General features: G+C 41.6%; 1 protein-coding gene across 1 annotated transcript in view; it reads left to right on the top strand.

The window, feature by feature from the left end:
- Window positions 1–12,600: 12,600 nt before the first annotated feature.
- ripor2 (RHO family interacting cell polarization regulator 2) overlaps window positions 12,601–15,341 on the top strand; it is a 78,910-nt gene continuing 76,169 nt past the window's right edge. The window contains exon 1 of the mRNA XM_050033906.1: window positions 12,601–12,854. Coding sequence (XP_049889863.1) covers window positions 12,776–12,854 — 79 coding nt within the window. The 5' untranslated portion in view covers window positions 12,601–12,775. The remainder of the gene's footprint in view (window positions 12,855–15,341) is intronic.

Genomic DNA, 15,341 nt, shown 5'->3' with positions numbered 1-15,341 from the left:
ATTGCTTCATTCGCATCCTCCCATGACCCTCTACCACTGTGCCAAATTTCACATGGATTGACCAAGTCAGTGAGGAGAAAAACGTGGAACAGACAGACAGACAGGGTTTTCGTCATTATATAGTAAGATATTTGAAAAATTATCATTTCGGTATCCATATCGAAATTAAGGAATAGGCTATCACATTTGAACCATTTTCATAAAAATGTTAAATTTTACTTGTAACATAATGACATCAGGCCATCATCAGTATGCAACATATATTTCTTTATTTTTATGTGAGCAAGATGCATCATTACTTTATGTAAGGATTTGTTTGGTATATCTGAATTAGCTGCTTTAGATGGTGTTTTATACAAAAAATAAAATGTAGTCTCATGAACAAACTGCACTTTGACAGAAATGTAGATGTATGTAGGTCATTTAAGGTTGGAGTAAGTAGTACATTCTCCTACTCCAGGGAGGACAGATGTGTAGTCACAGCAGATGTCATCATTTTGAAGGGACTTGATACAAAGCCAGACGTTGGGAAAGCACCCACACACATACAGCGCTTCTGTAGTGTTTTTTTTTTTCTCTCGATGCCCTCATGCGTGATGATGAGCTGTCACTACAGTTTCCAGCCCAGCTTCCTCTGCCCCTGTTCCTCTGACCATCGGGGCAGAAAGGCTACATGTGTAACACTTTCACTGACCAGTTCTGTCATCCTCCGACTCTGAATAAATCCTCCATCCACTTCCTAACTGTGACACCCTTTTGTGGCTACTGTGGCACCTGTGCGCTCTGTTGTACTGTCAGGGAAATACAGCTGCAATAGGCACTTAATGTTGTTTACACACCATTGCCCAACCTTCCTTCCACGTCTCCACCCTACTTCCGAGAAGCGGTGCTGTGATGTCCTCCCTTCCTGTTCACATGGAGGAATTTGTTTAAATCTATAAGCGCATCCCACCTCTGCCTGATCACTCTGTGAATCTGTTGAATCCAGATGTTTGTGTGCACATATCTGTTGACCACATAGTGCAACATGCCTCCCCTGCATCTTGCCATGTGTTTAGCTCTAACAATTACAGTGGTCATATCGTCAGGTACAGCCCTTTAAGAGTACATTGCATCAGTTGCACGAAGTTTTGAAAGTTGACTTCTCCTCTCTGTGGTCAGCAGGTGTTGGCTCTGTGTATGCTGGAGGACACAGTGATGTGCTGGGTGGCGTGGGAGAGGAAACTGTGGTTTTCAGAGTTCTTGCCGCACTGTCGCCCCACCCTGCTGCAAATCCTCTTTATCTGGCTTCTGGATCTCCCCAACAGGAACATGTTTACATGTCAAAAATAGTACTAGATTATGCAGTATATAATGAACTGCCCAGGGCTGTGGGGAGATATTAACTGTAAGAAACCTGCTCAGTCACAACAAAGTGATTGGATGGCTTTTTTACTTTCATAAACTCTGAGTTGCTGCACATGCAGTTTGAAATGATAAGTGTGGAAGATTCACATCTCAAATTCTAAGTAGACAACATTGTCTTACTCCCAGAACATCAAAATACGCCACTTGGGTAGTGTCCCTGGCATCACTATGATTACTAATGTACACCAGACTTTGACCCAGGAGAGTTTGCACCAGCAAAAACACTTAAAGCTGAGTGTTTTTTAGCAACATCTACTATATTTTCCAAACCATAATGAAATGGTTTTGTTGTCTAAGTCTAGCCGCCAGCCCCTTCTTACTGCTGACCCCTTCTGAATCAAGATACAATACAAAAGGCTGCCCCCAGCATCATTTTAGTAACACCCAGGGCTTCTACCCAAGCGACAGGTAGGGATAAGATCACGTTGCTTAGTAGCTTAGTATGTGTCCTTGATTTCATCCCAAGCAGCTTCTCATCGCAGACAAACATAATTTTTACCACGTGATATGCTAGGCTAACTGTTGTCAGCAGATTTTATCAGCTGTAGCTTGCTGTTTTATGAGTCTGGTTAACGTATAGTTAAAAACACTGTCTCCAGCTGATTTAAAAAAAAAAAAAAAAAAAGTTTCCAGCTGCCATGTTTTAAAACAAGAATGTTGTAAAAAGTGTCTGCATGATATTGTAAAGACAAAGAGTAAAGGTGCATGGTCCAAACAGCATCCAAATAAATTTATAAGGCATTTAAATAAAGAAACACCTTTATTTTATTTTATTGCACTGTAGCGTTAGATGTCATTAGTCCTAATATTAATAAGTGGAATGAAGGAAAGTCTGATCTTCATTCGAACATAACCCTGTTTAGCCTCTTACTTATTCGCATTTTTCAACCTTGAATGTTTCACTTAAACCATTAAGAGAAAGGGTTTTAGGATGATGACTAAGTGTGAGCGTGAATGGTTGTCTGTCTCTATGTGTCAGCCCTGGCAACCTGTCCAGGGTGTACTCCGCCTCTCGCCCAATTTCAGCTGGGATAGCGACCCCCAACAGGATAAGCGGTGACACAAAATGAATGAATAACCTGTAACAAACTAATGTAGTAAGTCAATGAACCTTGGCCCTAAAAGTGACGCTTGTTTGCAGCTGTGCTGTAATTCTGTGGTGACGTGTTATTGCATCATGCCAGATAATGGCCAAAAATTTGCGCTACTACCTGGGTGTTGTATTTCCATCATTGTTGATCAGAACTTGAGCCGACTGAACTTGAACCAATTGAATGCCGATTGTAACCTTTACTATAAAATACAACAGCCAGATGTTAGTGGGTGGTAGTGGGTGTTTTGTCCGATGGGAAACAGGCATAAGCTAGTTAGCCAGACATGCTAATGATTACTGCTCACCAGAGCAGAAAACCCATTGTTGTTCCTTACACTTTGCTGTTATGTTTTTGGTTTTGAAAAGCTAAGAGAAAATACATCCCCCTCTAAAGTCTTTAAATGCCAATATCACTTTCACTGCTGCGCAGGCCCGTGCACACAGCTTCAGCATTGGATTGATGGGTGGCGTTCACCGAACAGCCAGTTACACCTCTTTCAACAGATGCATCCCCTCAGTACCTGATCTGAACATTAAAAGGCACTTTCCAGCTACAACATTTTGTGTTTTTTATATATATGGAGGGTCAGAGACAATTGAACAGATAAAAGGCCGTGGTCGGCTGGTTCATTTGGTCGAGTGCTTCAGCTGTCTGTTATCTCTTCCCTTCAGGTGTAGCCGGCAGCAGCAGGGCACAACATGGGCACAGCCATCTCTGTGGTGCCAGTCTGCACAGCTGGCGTAGCATCGGCTGTATTGCTGCCATTGTCTAATGCCCTCTGGGCACTCTGGGACGGAGACAGACAGGCAAAGAGTAAATGAGCGAGAGAAAAGGATCCAATTGTGGAACGGAGAAAGACAAAATACAATAGCGACAGGGAGAGACAGGGAGAGAGCGCAAAAATAGAAATTGGTGAGAGCACAAAAGGAGTTTTAGGCTTCACACTGACAAGGAGGCGTCTGCTGGGATTTATCTGTAACATAATGTACCGCAGAGTCAGGACATATGACCATATAAAGATGAAAAGATATCAGTATGCGTACAGTAGGTATATCTCCCAGTTGTTCTCCTGCTTTTATTAACATAACTTTGGCTGTTTTCTTTCATCTCTTTCTCTCTCTTCCTACTGCAAACTAAACCAGGCAATATATTCAAACAATTACAGGCTGCGTGTTTGTCCAGGTGGTGTTTGCCTGAATAATGTAAGTGTGGATGCTGCTAAGAAACTGGGAGGTTTGCACTGAAATAGTTTGAAATTCAGAACTCATTTCTGATGTTCTCTTATTTGTGCAGACTAATTTTCTGGGTAAAGACTTCTGACTCATTTGGTATTTCAATCAGCACTTCACACTGATTGATGTTTGATGCAGCAGTTTTAGTCATTTTACACATTCTCTGGTCTAAAATTTGGATAATTTAGGTTTTATCTGTTTGTGTTGTTTCTGTGATTATGACCCACTGTTCTGCACTATGACTTCTCATCGGATCCACTCTGTGATCTTCAGTTTGTTATTGTTTCATGTGGGAACAGTTTGCACAGACCTTGGACGAGATGTGCCGAGCCCGCGTGTCTTTACATGTAGTGCATGACTGTTTGCAAAGTGGGCTACAGTAAGGTACATTATGGTCATCCTCCATCAGACACATGGAGTTGCAGCGCGTCGCACACAAACACTAACTCACATACGTGCACCTCAGATGAGTCAGAGAGTGCCATGGCAAATTGGATTTACCACGCAATGCCCTCATTATTGTAACCAGGGTAACCAGGCGCCCCTCCACAGTCATCCCATTTTGTCATCCTTCTCAGAGGGAGAGAAAAAGAGGCCTGGGTGGAGGGAACGACAGGAGAGGAGAGATGTCCAAAGAGGTCTCTTTTACCCGTCTTCCACCCATCATGCTCTCTGACTCTCACTGACATTAGTCTGTGGGATTTATAAAGATGAGTAGAACTGCACCATCCTCCAAAAAAGACATTATATTTCTGTCCTTTTTCCATCACCTTAGACCCGTACCTGTCATAGTTTGGCAGAGGAAGTCATGCTGACATCAAGAACTTTTCCTAGAAGTTTGCCCATCTGTCTTCACCTTAAACTTCCCCACCCGCTCACCCCTCAGTGCATCTGATATCTCTGAGCAGCCTGGGTTGCGGACGACATGCTGTTACAACACACTTTTACTCAAGTTCCCTGTACTCAGAAATCCAGTTTCCACAGGATTTATGAATTGGCTTTTTGTGTCGCAACAATATCCTGTTGTGTGATGGGTGTATTTTCCACTCTTCATTCATACTTTCATTGTGTTCTTATGTAGTTTTGTTCCCTCTTTATGTGTTGCTTTCTGCAGTCCTTAATATTTTAATATATGTATATATCTAATATTTTATTATTCTATCTGCAAGTATCATGCATTGTCTTAAATTTACATTTTGAAAATCTTTAAAAACAGTCTTCTGGTCTGTTTACTCACGAGTGCAGCAGACAAAATAAAGTGTCCAACTTAAAATAAAGAAAATCTTCAATTTAATTTGTTAACTACATTTTCTAAAAAAAAAATAAAAATAAAAAAAATTTTTAAGGTTCAGCTAAACTGCTAGAAAAAAAAATCCTGGTGATTGAGTGCTAAAATAAAATAACAGAAACATACTGGCACCTGCCTATTGCATATTCAACAAGTGTTATTTTTAAATTGTACATTAAATTTAAAAGCTCCCCACGTTGCTAAAACACCCACATTTCCAGAAAAAATCCAGGACATGAACTCAGTGACCTCAGTGAAAGCTGGAGCCCTGAGGAGCAACAGATAGCATAATTAACCCGCTGTGAGCATTAATCATTTTCATGCATGAGTCAGTTTAGACACAAGCAAGTAAACCTAACTCTTTTTTAAACCAGGTGATCGATCTGGGGCGTCGGTGGCTTAGTGGTAGAGCAGGCGCCCCATGTACAAGGCTGTTGCTGCAGCGGCCCAGGTTCGACTCCAGCCTATGGCCCTTTGCTGCATGTCACTCCCTCTCTCTCTCCCCCCTTCACACTTGTCTGTCCTATCCATTAAAGGCTAAAAAGCCCAAAAAAAATCTTTAAAAAAAACAACAACAGACGATCGATCTGACAAACTCATATACAAACCTCAAATTTAACATATGTTCTCAAATATAAATCAAGGAAAGATTAAAAAAATATGCAGAAGCTGAAGTGCTCTTTTCTTTCTGCAAAACTCAAATGTTTGTTGTGCTTTGCTGTATGTTGGGATGTTGTGGTTTTTGGAGTCTTCAGCCACCCCAGAAGTGTTAACAGTAAATAATGTTGTCACACCTAAATGTTTAGGTCATTATTGTATGAATACAGCCATCTGATGCTGATTACTTTCTCTAGTTTCTAGTATTTTCATGGCCATCGTAGCATCTGTGCAAAATGCTGCATACTTACAAATTAGCTAGCACCGTAAAATTAGCCTGGATGTTAATGAGTTGCTGCTTCCATGCTAATAACAGATATTTTAGTCCACAGTAACAGGCGGCGCACTGATGCATATTATCAGGGCCAGAGGAGCGAGTGTGTAGGAGGCTGAAGCCGCCTATTCAGCCTCCTGGGATACTCATCATCTGGCTCGATTCAGATGCCAAAGAGCTCCATTGTTTGACCCCATTCAAACAACACTATTGTACCGAGCGGGTCTGATTGTGTTACTCTTTGCAAAGCCGGAGTAACAACTGTGTGTGTGTACGTGAGTGTGTGTGTGTTCTTGTGTGTTTGTCTGTGCAGTGTTTTGGTGGCATTGTTGAGAATTATTATATGGACGTGTGTGTGTGTGTGTGCCTGTGGCATTGTGTGTTTGCATCCCAGCAGCATGCGTTTGCATTTCCCGAAGCAGGGGGTTTTCTCTGCTGGTGACAACAATGTACCCAGTCATTGAAATGCAGCAGGGCAAACGCAGCCCAAATGTGACCCCGTTTTCTGCCACCGCTGACTGTAAAGTAGCTCATAATTAGAAGCTGCTGCTCAGAGGGGGAAAGAAGTTGTTGAAATGTCTGTCAGTTTTTATAACTGCATGCGTCATTTTCTGCTGTGAATAACTCTGGGTTTAATCTCAGAAAAAATTTAGGCATAAATGATAATGCAGTCACCAGAACATGTGACGACGATGGCAGCGAACAGATGGGAGTGGGACGTATCTGCATAAGACAGTGGGCTTTGCTTTGCATGTGTGAGGCTTCTGTATGTGAGTGCGCTTTCTGTTTACTTGCCTGCATGACCAGTGATTCTCCATTACCCGCATCATGTGTCTCGGATCAGAGCACAAAGTCAAAATGTTCCTGCTGTCTGCTGTGAAACACCATATTGGTTTGAGAACATTAAATATAACTGTTAACCACCACCCCCATCGCCCAGTCAGACACAGCTCTGGCTGTGTTGTTTGACAGTCATAACGTCTAACTTAGGGCTGCACAATTATTCAAAATATAAATCACAGTAAGGCCAAGTGCAATATCCAAATTGCAGGTGCTGATATTATTTGTAAAGCCGAAATGCAAAAATTAAGACTCCCATTACAATTGTGACTCATCTAGAAATCGTAATATCTGTTGAAAATAATTGCAATATATATTTTTTTGCATATCATGCAGCCCTATTTTAAATCTAAATTCTGAGTTCTCATGTTCATGTTGTTCTCCTGCATACCACAGGTTCTAGATTGTTCTCTTATGCAGTTTATTTCACCACTTTCTGTAATTTCCTGTTGCTGCTGGGAAAGTTGCTCCCTCACTTTGACCAGGAAGTTTGTACCTGCATGGTTTCCTCAATAGCTTCTTAAAGTGGTTCCTCCACTGATTTTAAGATAGTATTCTCTCGGCCACTTCTCATTTTTGGATCAGTCAGAGCTGTGAAAGCTGTTTTCCATACTGTCATCAGGGTGTTTTCAAACTGTTGTGTCCCACCCAGTCCGAAAGACTTAATCGGTTTCATTAGGGCTGCAACTAAAAACAACTTACAACTATTTTTTTCAATCATTTAGTTAACTGTCAGAAAAATACTGAAACATCTACATCACAATTTCAAGGTATCAGCCAGCAGCGAATCCTCACGCTGGAGAAACTGGAACCAGTGTATTTTGGGCATGTTTGCATTATAAATAACTTAAAGGAGGAATTGATTAAAAGAGTTAGTGAATTAGTTTGCATGTTTCTCCTTCTGTAATACCAAGAGACTCTTGCACCACTCACAGAACAGACTAGAGGTGTCTAGCACATGCACAAGTCTTTACCTCTGAGTCTATGAACTGACTGAATCACAGCCTTCTGTCTGAACTCTGCGTTCATTTCAGCTGTATTTGTGCATGTTTCTGAAAGTTTACGAACATGGACAAAATGAAACAGTACTAATGGAGATGGTGGAAGCAGGGTAGCGTAGTTCAAGTGAGATACAATTGTAGGAGATGATGACAAAATTTGAATAATGGTGTTAATATATAATAAAAATACATAGTAAAACATAATAAAATTAGTGAAAAGAAATCTCTGTCCACATGTCAGGATGTATACAATGGCTGTCTGCAACGCAAAGGTAAAATATTATGACCTGCTTCACCATCACCTTATTTGTTGTTGTGTGACACTATGACTCTTCCCTCTAGTGCCATTTATTGGATGTATCCATGCCAACATAAAGGATTCAGGGAATGTTTGAAACAGACGTTTCTATTTTTGTACGTAAAGGCAGTATAAAGAAGCCTTTAGAGGAATACTGCAGCCACAAAATGATCATTTGTAAATTAATTACTTACCCTGTGTTATGTTGAATTCGGAAAACAAAGAAACTTTTTCTCGCACACCTCCACTGTGAACAAAGAATCCAAAAACAGAAGATTCTTTATGAGTTGGAGTAAAAAGTGGGCCATGTTGAATTTGAATTTGTGTGTTTTTCTTGCATGCTTCCACAGTGAGCGAAGAATCCAAAACTCCAAAAATAAAAAAGGGTTTGATCATTTGAAGTAAATGCTTCTGCATAAACAGTCTCAGAAACTATTGAGTAGCTCACATGATCAGTACTTCCCAAACACATGCACATTAACCAAACCCTTATTATTTAAAACATTCCACATGCGAGTAACATGCATAGGCGAGCGTGTGCGTTTCAACTCATCTCCTGTATTCCATTGAGCAGAGTTCAAATGCATGTGATCGCTCATGTGTGCTACTCGTCCGTGCATGAGTCTTTTTCTGTGGGAGTGTTTGAAATAGTCAGGTTTTAGTGAAAATGCTTGCGTTTGGGAAGTACTGAGCACAAGACTGGATAAATGAGACTTGGATTTTACTGCTGTGAGAGTTTGTAAACAGATGTGTTGATATAGTTTTGCTGTTGTTAAATGCAGACCCGCTTCTTCTGAAATTCATTAAGAATATTCTCTGTTTTTGGATTCTTCCTCCACTGAGGAGGCATGAAATTAAGTTTCTTCACAAATTCAATGTAACACGAGGTGAGTTATTGATATACAAATGATCATTTTGTGGGTGAAGTATTCCTTTGAAAGCTCATCAAAGTACAGCAGAAGCTGCAGAATAATATGAACACACATGTACAAACACATAAAACACCTGTGGTCTACAGTATCTTTCACATCCTCCACCTCAATGAGCTCAGACAAATAAGAAATCCTCTCATCCTCTACATTTGTTTTGTAGACATCACTGTTAACACAGCTTACACAATATAACTTTCAGTCCACAGTACACGTTCTTCATATGTATTCAGACCCAACATCCATCCCACCTCCTGATAGATGTGATGTATCTGAATTGTCTGGACCAGCCTCAGTGAAAATGAGTTTGTCTCCAGGTTTGCTCCCTTGAGCTTTGGCCTTGAAGGGAGGAGGTGGCAGGGGAGAGGAAGTCTAAAGGAAAAGTGATAATGAATTGACTTCAGGCCTAGTTTCTATTTTGGTTGGGAATTGGTTTGTGTAAATGGGTTGTGAGTCAGAGAAACTGCAGAGTGAGGACAGATGGAGGCACTGTGTGAGACAGAGGAAGAAATTCTGCGTCTGGCTGTTTTTTTACTTATTCTTTTTTCATCTAAGAATAAATTAAAGGTCAGAAACAGACAAGACTGCATGCTACCAGTAATTTGGGACTGGACATGAAATGCATGAGAGGCACTGGTAAGGGGCCTCCTGGGGATCGAGCAAAATTCTTAAAAAGCTGGATGAAAACTCTTTCAAAGTTGAGCCACCCTGCCCATGCACTGCTGGAAAGTTTGTCATGACACGTGACAAGAGTTTGGGGTTAGTTAAGTTCACCCAGTTTGCTTTCGGTATCCATGTAAATGTGTCAGTGAGTGAGCTACAGTTGCTGAAGCTGAGGTCATTGTATGTCCAAGATATATGCAACACTGTTACAACAGCATTTTTAGCTAAGCTAGCAGCACGGCTCGAGGGATGGCAGTGTCAGATGGCCCATCATTTTGGTCCAGACTGATATTAGTATTGGACAGATTGTCATGAAATTTCATTCATTTGGTTTATGATATAAATCTGCAAATCAGCAAATGTTAGCATGCTAACACACTCAACACTGAGGATGAACATAGTAAATATTTTACCTGCTAAACATCACTTTCTTAGCATTGTCGTTGTGAGCATTTTAGCATATAGCTTGATGTAACACTGTGCCTCAGTACAGCTTTACAGAGCTGCTAGCATGAATGTAGACTCCTTAGTCTTGCTTTGGAAATTGGAAACAGACAAGTTTCTGCTTTACTTATTATTATAAAGTAAATGTTGATGCCACCAGGGAACGAGCTCCAGGGAAAATGAGGGCCCGATTTACGGCATAGAGGAAGTGCGTCAACCATTGCATGATCAAAACAGGAAGAGGACAAAGCTTTTGTTTTCGCTGGTATCGGTAGCTGTCCCCAGATGTCAGTTCCTTGCAGTTACTTTCACCAGTAGCGCCAATGGCGAACAGCGGGGCAGTGTGTCCTGTGTTGTTGGCAGTTGCTAAGCTCTGAGGAAGTTGTGTTTGCCACAGTGATGGCAAAAATAATACCAGTTGGAAACACGATGGGGGTCAAGTTGACAAGTTGTGTGTTTCCACTTAATTCTCAGCGAGCAACACAGCAACAGTTTGCTTCTCAATTATTCACAGTTTTTACATTTTTTAACATTGATAATAACTGTTAGAGCCATTTCTAGCAAGTCCTAGTTTTTGAGTTACTTTAACGCACTATCTGATCTGGCACCTTGGGAACCTTCAATTAAATGCAGGTGTGCTAAAGTGAGTGGGGAGCATGGCAGACGCCACGCGGTCACAGTCTTTAACCGCTGCCTATTTGGTTAATCTTAGTTTTTTATTGCTTGATGAAGTCGTTGAATTCCCCATTGATTTGAACTTTGTTTTTGTAAAGGCCTGTTTATGTGGGGAATGTTTTTTTGGGGACTGCAAATCAATGAACCGTTAAACCAACCGAAGCACCCGGATCATCATTCAGTGAGTAAAATTAAACCATAGACGAGTTTATCGTACCCCCGTCATGGCAGCTGTGGGCCATATTTTTTAACTTATTCGGAAGCCACAATAATTACTGTTTGAAATATAAGCCAATCTTTAGAAATCTTGTAGGTCGCTTGACAAGAATTATCACAATTTTGAATCCATTTCCAGATTTCTGAAAGGCTTGTTTTTCTTCTCCACTACTGTTTTCCAGGTCAAGAATGAACAACTGTTCAAAAACACAAATAATATACATAGCTCACATTAATGACACTTGCTCACATGCCACATACCATTTTTGTTTTGCTGAAAGTTGCTCAGTTGCACGTGAAGCCAAAGCTTTACATATGCATGTAAAATAACCCAGATCTTCCCCATCCATGGGCCCATAGATCAAGCAGTGCACTGCCATTTCCTTTAACCCTGCCTCCCAACTGCTCTGCCTCCGACTCTCTCACATGAATGACAGTTCATAATATTTCTAGACTCAGCCGCTGTGAATGTTATAACTTTAAGGACAGAATTATTGAAATGCGGGGTACTTAAATGTTTGTACTGGGAAGTTAAAATACCAAAAGATCTGCTGATTTATAGACGTCTTTTTCACAGTGTAACTCTATGGCAAGCTGTCTTTTTTGGGCCCCATGGCACATGTGATGGACCCAGAATTGTAATTCCACGGTTTGGCCTCACTGTTAAATCGGCTCCAAAGCCCAGCTCCGTTCCTGTGGGCTTGGAGGAAACTTGTTGTGAAGCAGGTGGAATATTTGTCATTCCAGCTGGACAGACGAGTCTTTGAGGATTCTGGTAATATCTTCAGCACGTGGCGTTTTGCAACCTGTGGAGTTGTTCTGAAGTTGGCTCACGTTTTAAAACACAGATGCTGACTGTAGCTCTGTGACTCAAATGTAATTATCAATGCAAAAGTCTCTAATTTAAAAAACAATGATTATCAGAGAGGTATAAACTGGACCTCCCACAGTGTCTGAATCGGTCTTATTTAGAGCAGGTGTGTGTTTGTGCACGGCGCCATGGAGACTTTCAGCAGCAACAGACGCCAGCAGACGTTATCAGCTCTGCTGAGGCCCCCTCGATGTGGGCCAAGTGAAAAAATAGAGAGCAATCAGTGTGGTCCCATAATTCCTAGTGAGCTGTGAAGGAATGACAAGCAGAGCCACATCTCACACTGCATGTCACGTACACACAAGCACACACACTTTCACACCTTTCTTGCATGTCCATGTTGGCTTAAAATAAAAAATCTAATTATTCCTGTTAATCACCAGCTGCTCAAGCTGAGTCACTGTTGAGCGCCATACTGTGCTTATGGGCACACACACACACATACACACACCACTGACCCTCCCCATACTGTACACACACACACACACATACACAGACACACACACATGCGCACACTTACTCATACAAGTGCTCTCCAAACAGCACACTCTCACTTCAGCTTTGCACAGGATATTATGAAATCAGCAGTGTTGCTGAAACTTAGTCAAGGTCGCTGGGAGTCCTCTCTCTCCCACACACACACACTTCACCTGGCACTTACACACTCACACACACATCCTCGTGCAGGGAGCTGCATCTCAGCTCAGTCCCAGTCCTCTACTCGAGCGAGAAGCCCGCCGGTGATCGGACTGTCGCCTGAAGCGAAGAGGCCGAGCCGGCGTTGATTCAATTTTACAGCCCAGTCACTCTCTCTGAAGCTCCGATTAGTCAGCCGAGGGAGACGAGGAGGAGAAGAAGAAGAAGAAGAAGAAGCAGAGGAATAGTGATGGCTATGACAGACATTGCGGAGGATGACCTGGATGAGATGATGCGCGAAGAAGCGGAGGATGTCTTCTACGAGGACGGTAAGGCTTGCCAAGGGTCAGCTGTAGAGTGTGAGAGCAGGCGTGGGCTTACAGGTGGGCTGCAGGGCTGAAACGGCTGTTCGAGGATCACAGTGAGGTCAGACTTGTTGGTTTGGGACTTGTGGTTGTGATCGGGGTTAAGACGAGGGCAAAAGTGGTGGTTGAAGTGTGGCCCAGAGGGATCTCTTCAGCTGTGTGGGTGGGGTTGTTTGCTGCGTGGTTGAGTAGGCTCTGATACAAACTAAAAGGTTGACACCAAATACTGATTATTAAAAGGAACAAAAGATGACTTGTACTTACATGCTACTGTTCAAAGTCATATTCAGTAGCTGCATTGATGGTAAAAATTAGTGTAATGAATCCTTGACTAATGAGAACTTCATGCTTTCCATCTCGTACATAGTTCCCCTTTTGCAGGAGCTCTGTGCAGTTTGTTTATTGATTTTTCAACTTTTACCCTTTTTAGAAAGCCGAAAGCAGCCGTGCCCTCAGCAGTGTGGGCGTTCTTGTGTAACAGGCAGATGTTTTTAAGCAAGCATTATGCACCACAAGAAAATCTTTTCAACATGCACTTTGTGAGTGTTTTTTTTTTTCATTTTTAAACCAGCTGTAATCATAACCTACGTTCACTTGGGTCCTGGAAGAGTGATGAGCGGTGGAGTTACGACAGACTGACTGATGATTGTTCATGGGTAGAGGTTGTATATTCATTGTCAGGTTGTATAATAAATTACTACTGTTCAATGTTTTTGCAGAAAACAATGAACAGAAAAATAATCTGACCAGGGCTGTGGCAAAAGCATTATGGATAATGATGCTTCACAGATTGGCTCAGCACTTATCATGTCACTCTGTGTGTAAAACAGTATAATGCACTAATGTAGAGCTCCACCAATTTAGCATTGCACTTTTATAACATTGCTGGGCTCACAATAGGCAGTTAGAAGTCGTTCTTCTGACTTTGTTGCGTTCATGAGCTTTAAGACATAATGTGCAAACAACATGGATGCTACAGAGATGTGTTGTATTTTATTGCTCAGAGCATTTAAACTACACGTTTTATATTAAAGTGATTTGCGAGTGATTTTGTCCCGGACTTGTTGCTGCACCAGTGCATCCCCTACAACAATAACTTTTCTAACTAATATCACATTACAAATTACATGTGAGCAAAATATTGACATATAATATGTGAATTATTAAAGTTTATTACCTTCAACCGACATCTACTTTCATCCGCCATGTTTCTTTCAGCTCGTGTACCAAAAGTTGTTGTTCCACCTTGAGGTAACGTTTGTGTGAATTTTCCCAGTTGGGAACTCATATTTCAAGTTACTCTGAAGGGTTATGCTAGTAGCCGCTAATGTAGCATCAAGCCGCTAGCGTCAAGCAGAAATGAGGAGCGGGCTATGGAGGCCTGGTATGCTCACTTCTCTCTAACTTGGCACGCCCAGATTTTTTACAGCAACTTCTTCAGAGCCAAAATGGTGGAGCACATAACCCTCCTGTAAAACTATAAACTGTTATTTCATACTTCAGTTTTTGTACAGATTAAACAAACAAGATGTAATGTGGTTTTTATTGCACTTTAAAAGGTGCTGGTGGGCAGATTTTGTTATCTGTTGACAGAGCCAGGCCAGCTGTTTCCCCCTGTTTTCAGTCCTATAATGCTAAGCTAAGCTAACAGGCTGCTGGCTGCAGCATTTAATTAGCAGGCATGTGGTACTGATCTTCTCATCCAACTCTCTCTCATACTCACCTGTTGCAAAATGGTTGAATACATTATTTTAAATGAATTTTGCGACCCACACACATGCTCAGAGAGCACACTGGTGCATTTATATATTTTATTACGTTTATTTCAGCTCCATACAGGCTCTAAGTGCTCTGCAGCGGCTCCACTGACGATGAGTGGACAGCGAGCAGGAGGATATTCCCACATATTGCATCATTTGGTGTGTAATGTATGTTAATGCCTCCACTGACCCACTTCTGACTGAGATACACCGATGGTAATGTGACGTTCCCTTTGAACAACACAGCCAGGAGGTGCACAGCCAGATGACTCTCTGCAACAAACCAGCCAATCCCAGCGCACAGATTCATGAGGAGGTTGGCTAGCAGGCATCAGTGTGTTTATTCAGAGACACAGCTGAAGGATGCAGAATGTGGATCGCTTATATTTTCTGTTCTAATTAGCTCTTTGGGTTAGCGACGGAAATTACACTGTGTTTTGTGTTGAATATTCAAGCATTTCATTCTTATTGCTGCTGAATGCAAATTTATGACCACTGGCCTATTTTCTTTCTAAATCATTAGTTTCATCATTAGTAGTGGGTTTGCAAATCTTTGAGTTTGAGCTACCCACAAAATTAGAAATTGGTGTTGAATGAACTCAGCTTGAAGTGTGGGATGTGTGATTTTGCAACGGTCATGTGGTGGTTCCCAGCCTGAGGGTCTGAACCACATAAGGGGTCACATTAAGTA

Source organism: Epinephelus moara, chromosome 22 (assembly GCF_006386435.1).
Source record: "Epinephelus moara isolate mb chromosome 22, YSFRI_EMoa_1.0, whole genome shotgun sequence".
NCBI classification, from domain to species: Eukaryota; Metazoa; Chordata; class Actinopteri; order Perciformes; family Serranidae; genus Epinephelus; species Epinephelus moara.
The sequence above is the reverse complement of the archived record's forward strand: the minus strand, read 5'-3'. Positions and strand labels throughout refer to the sequence as shown.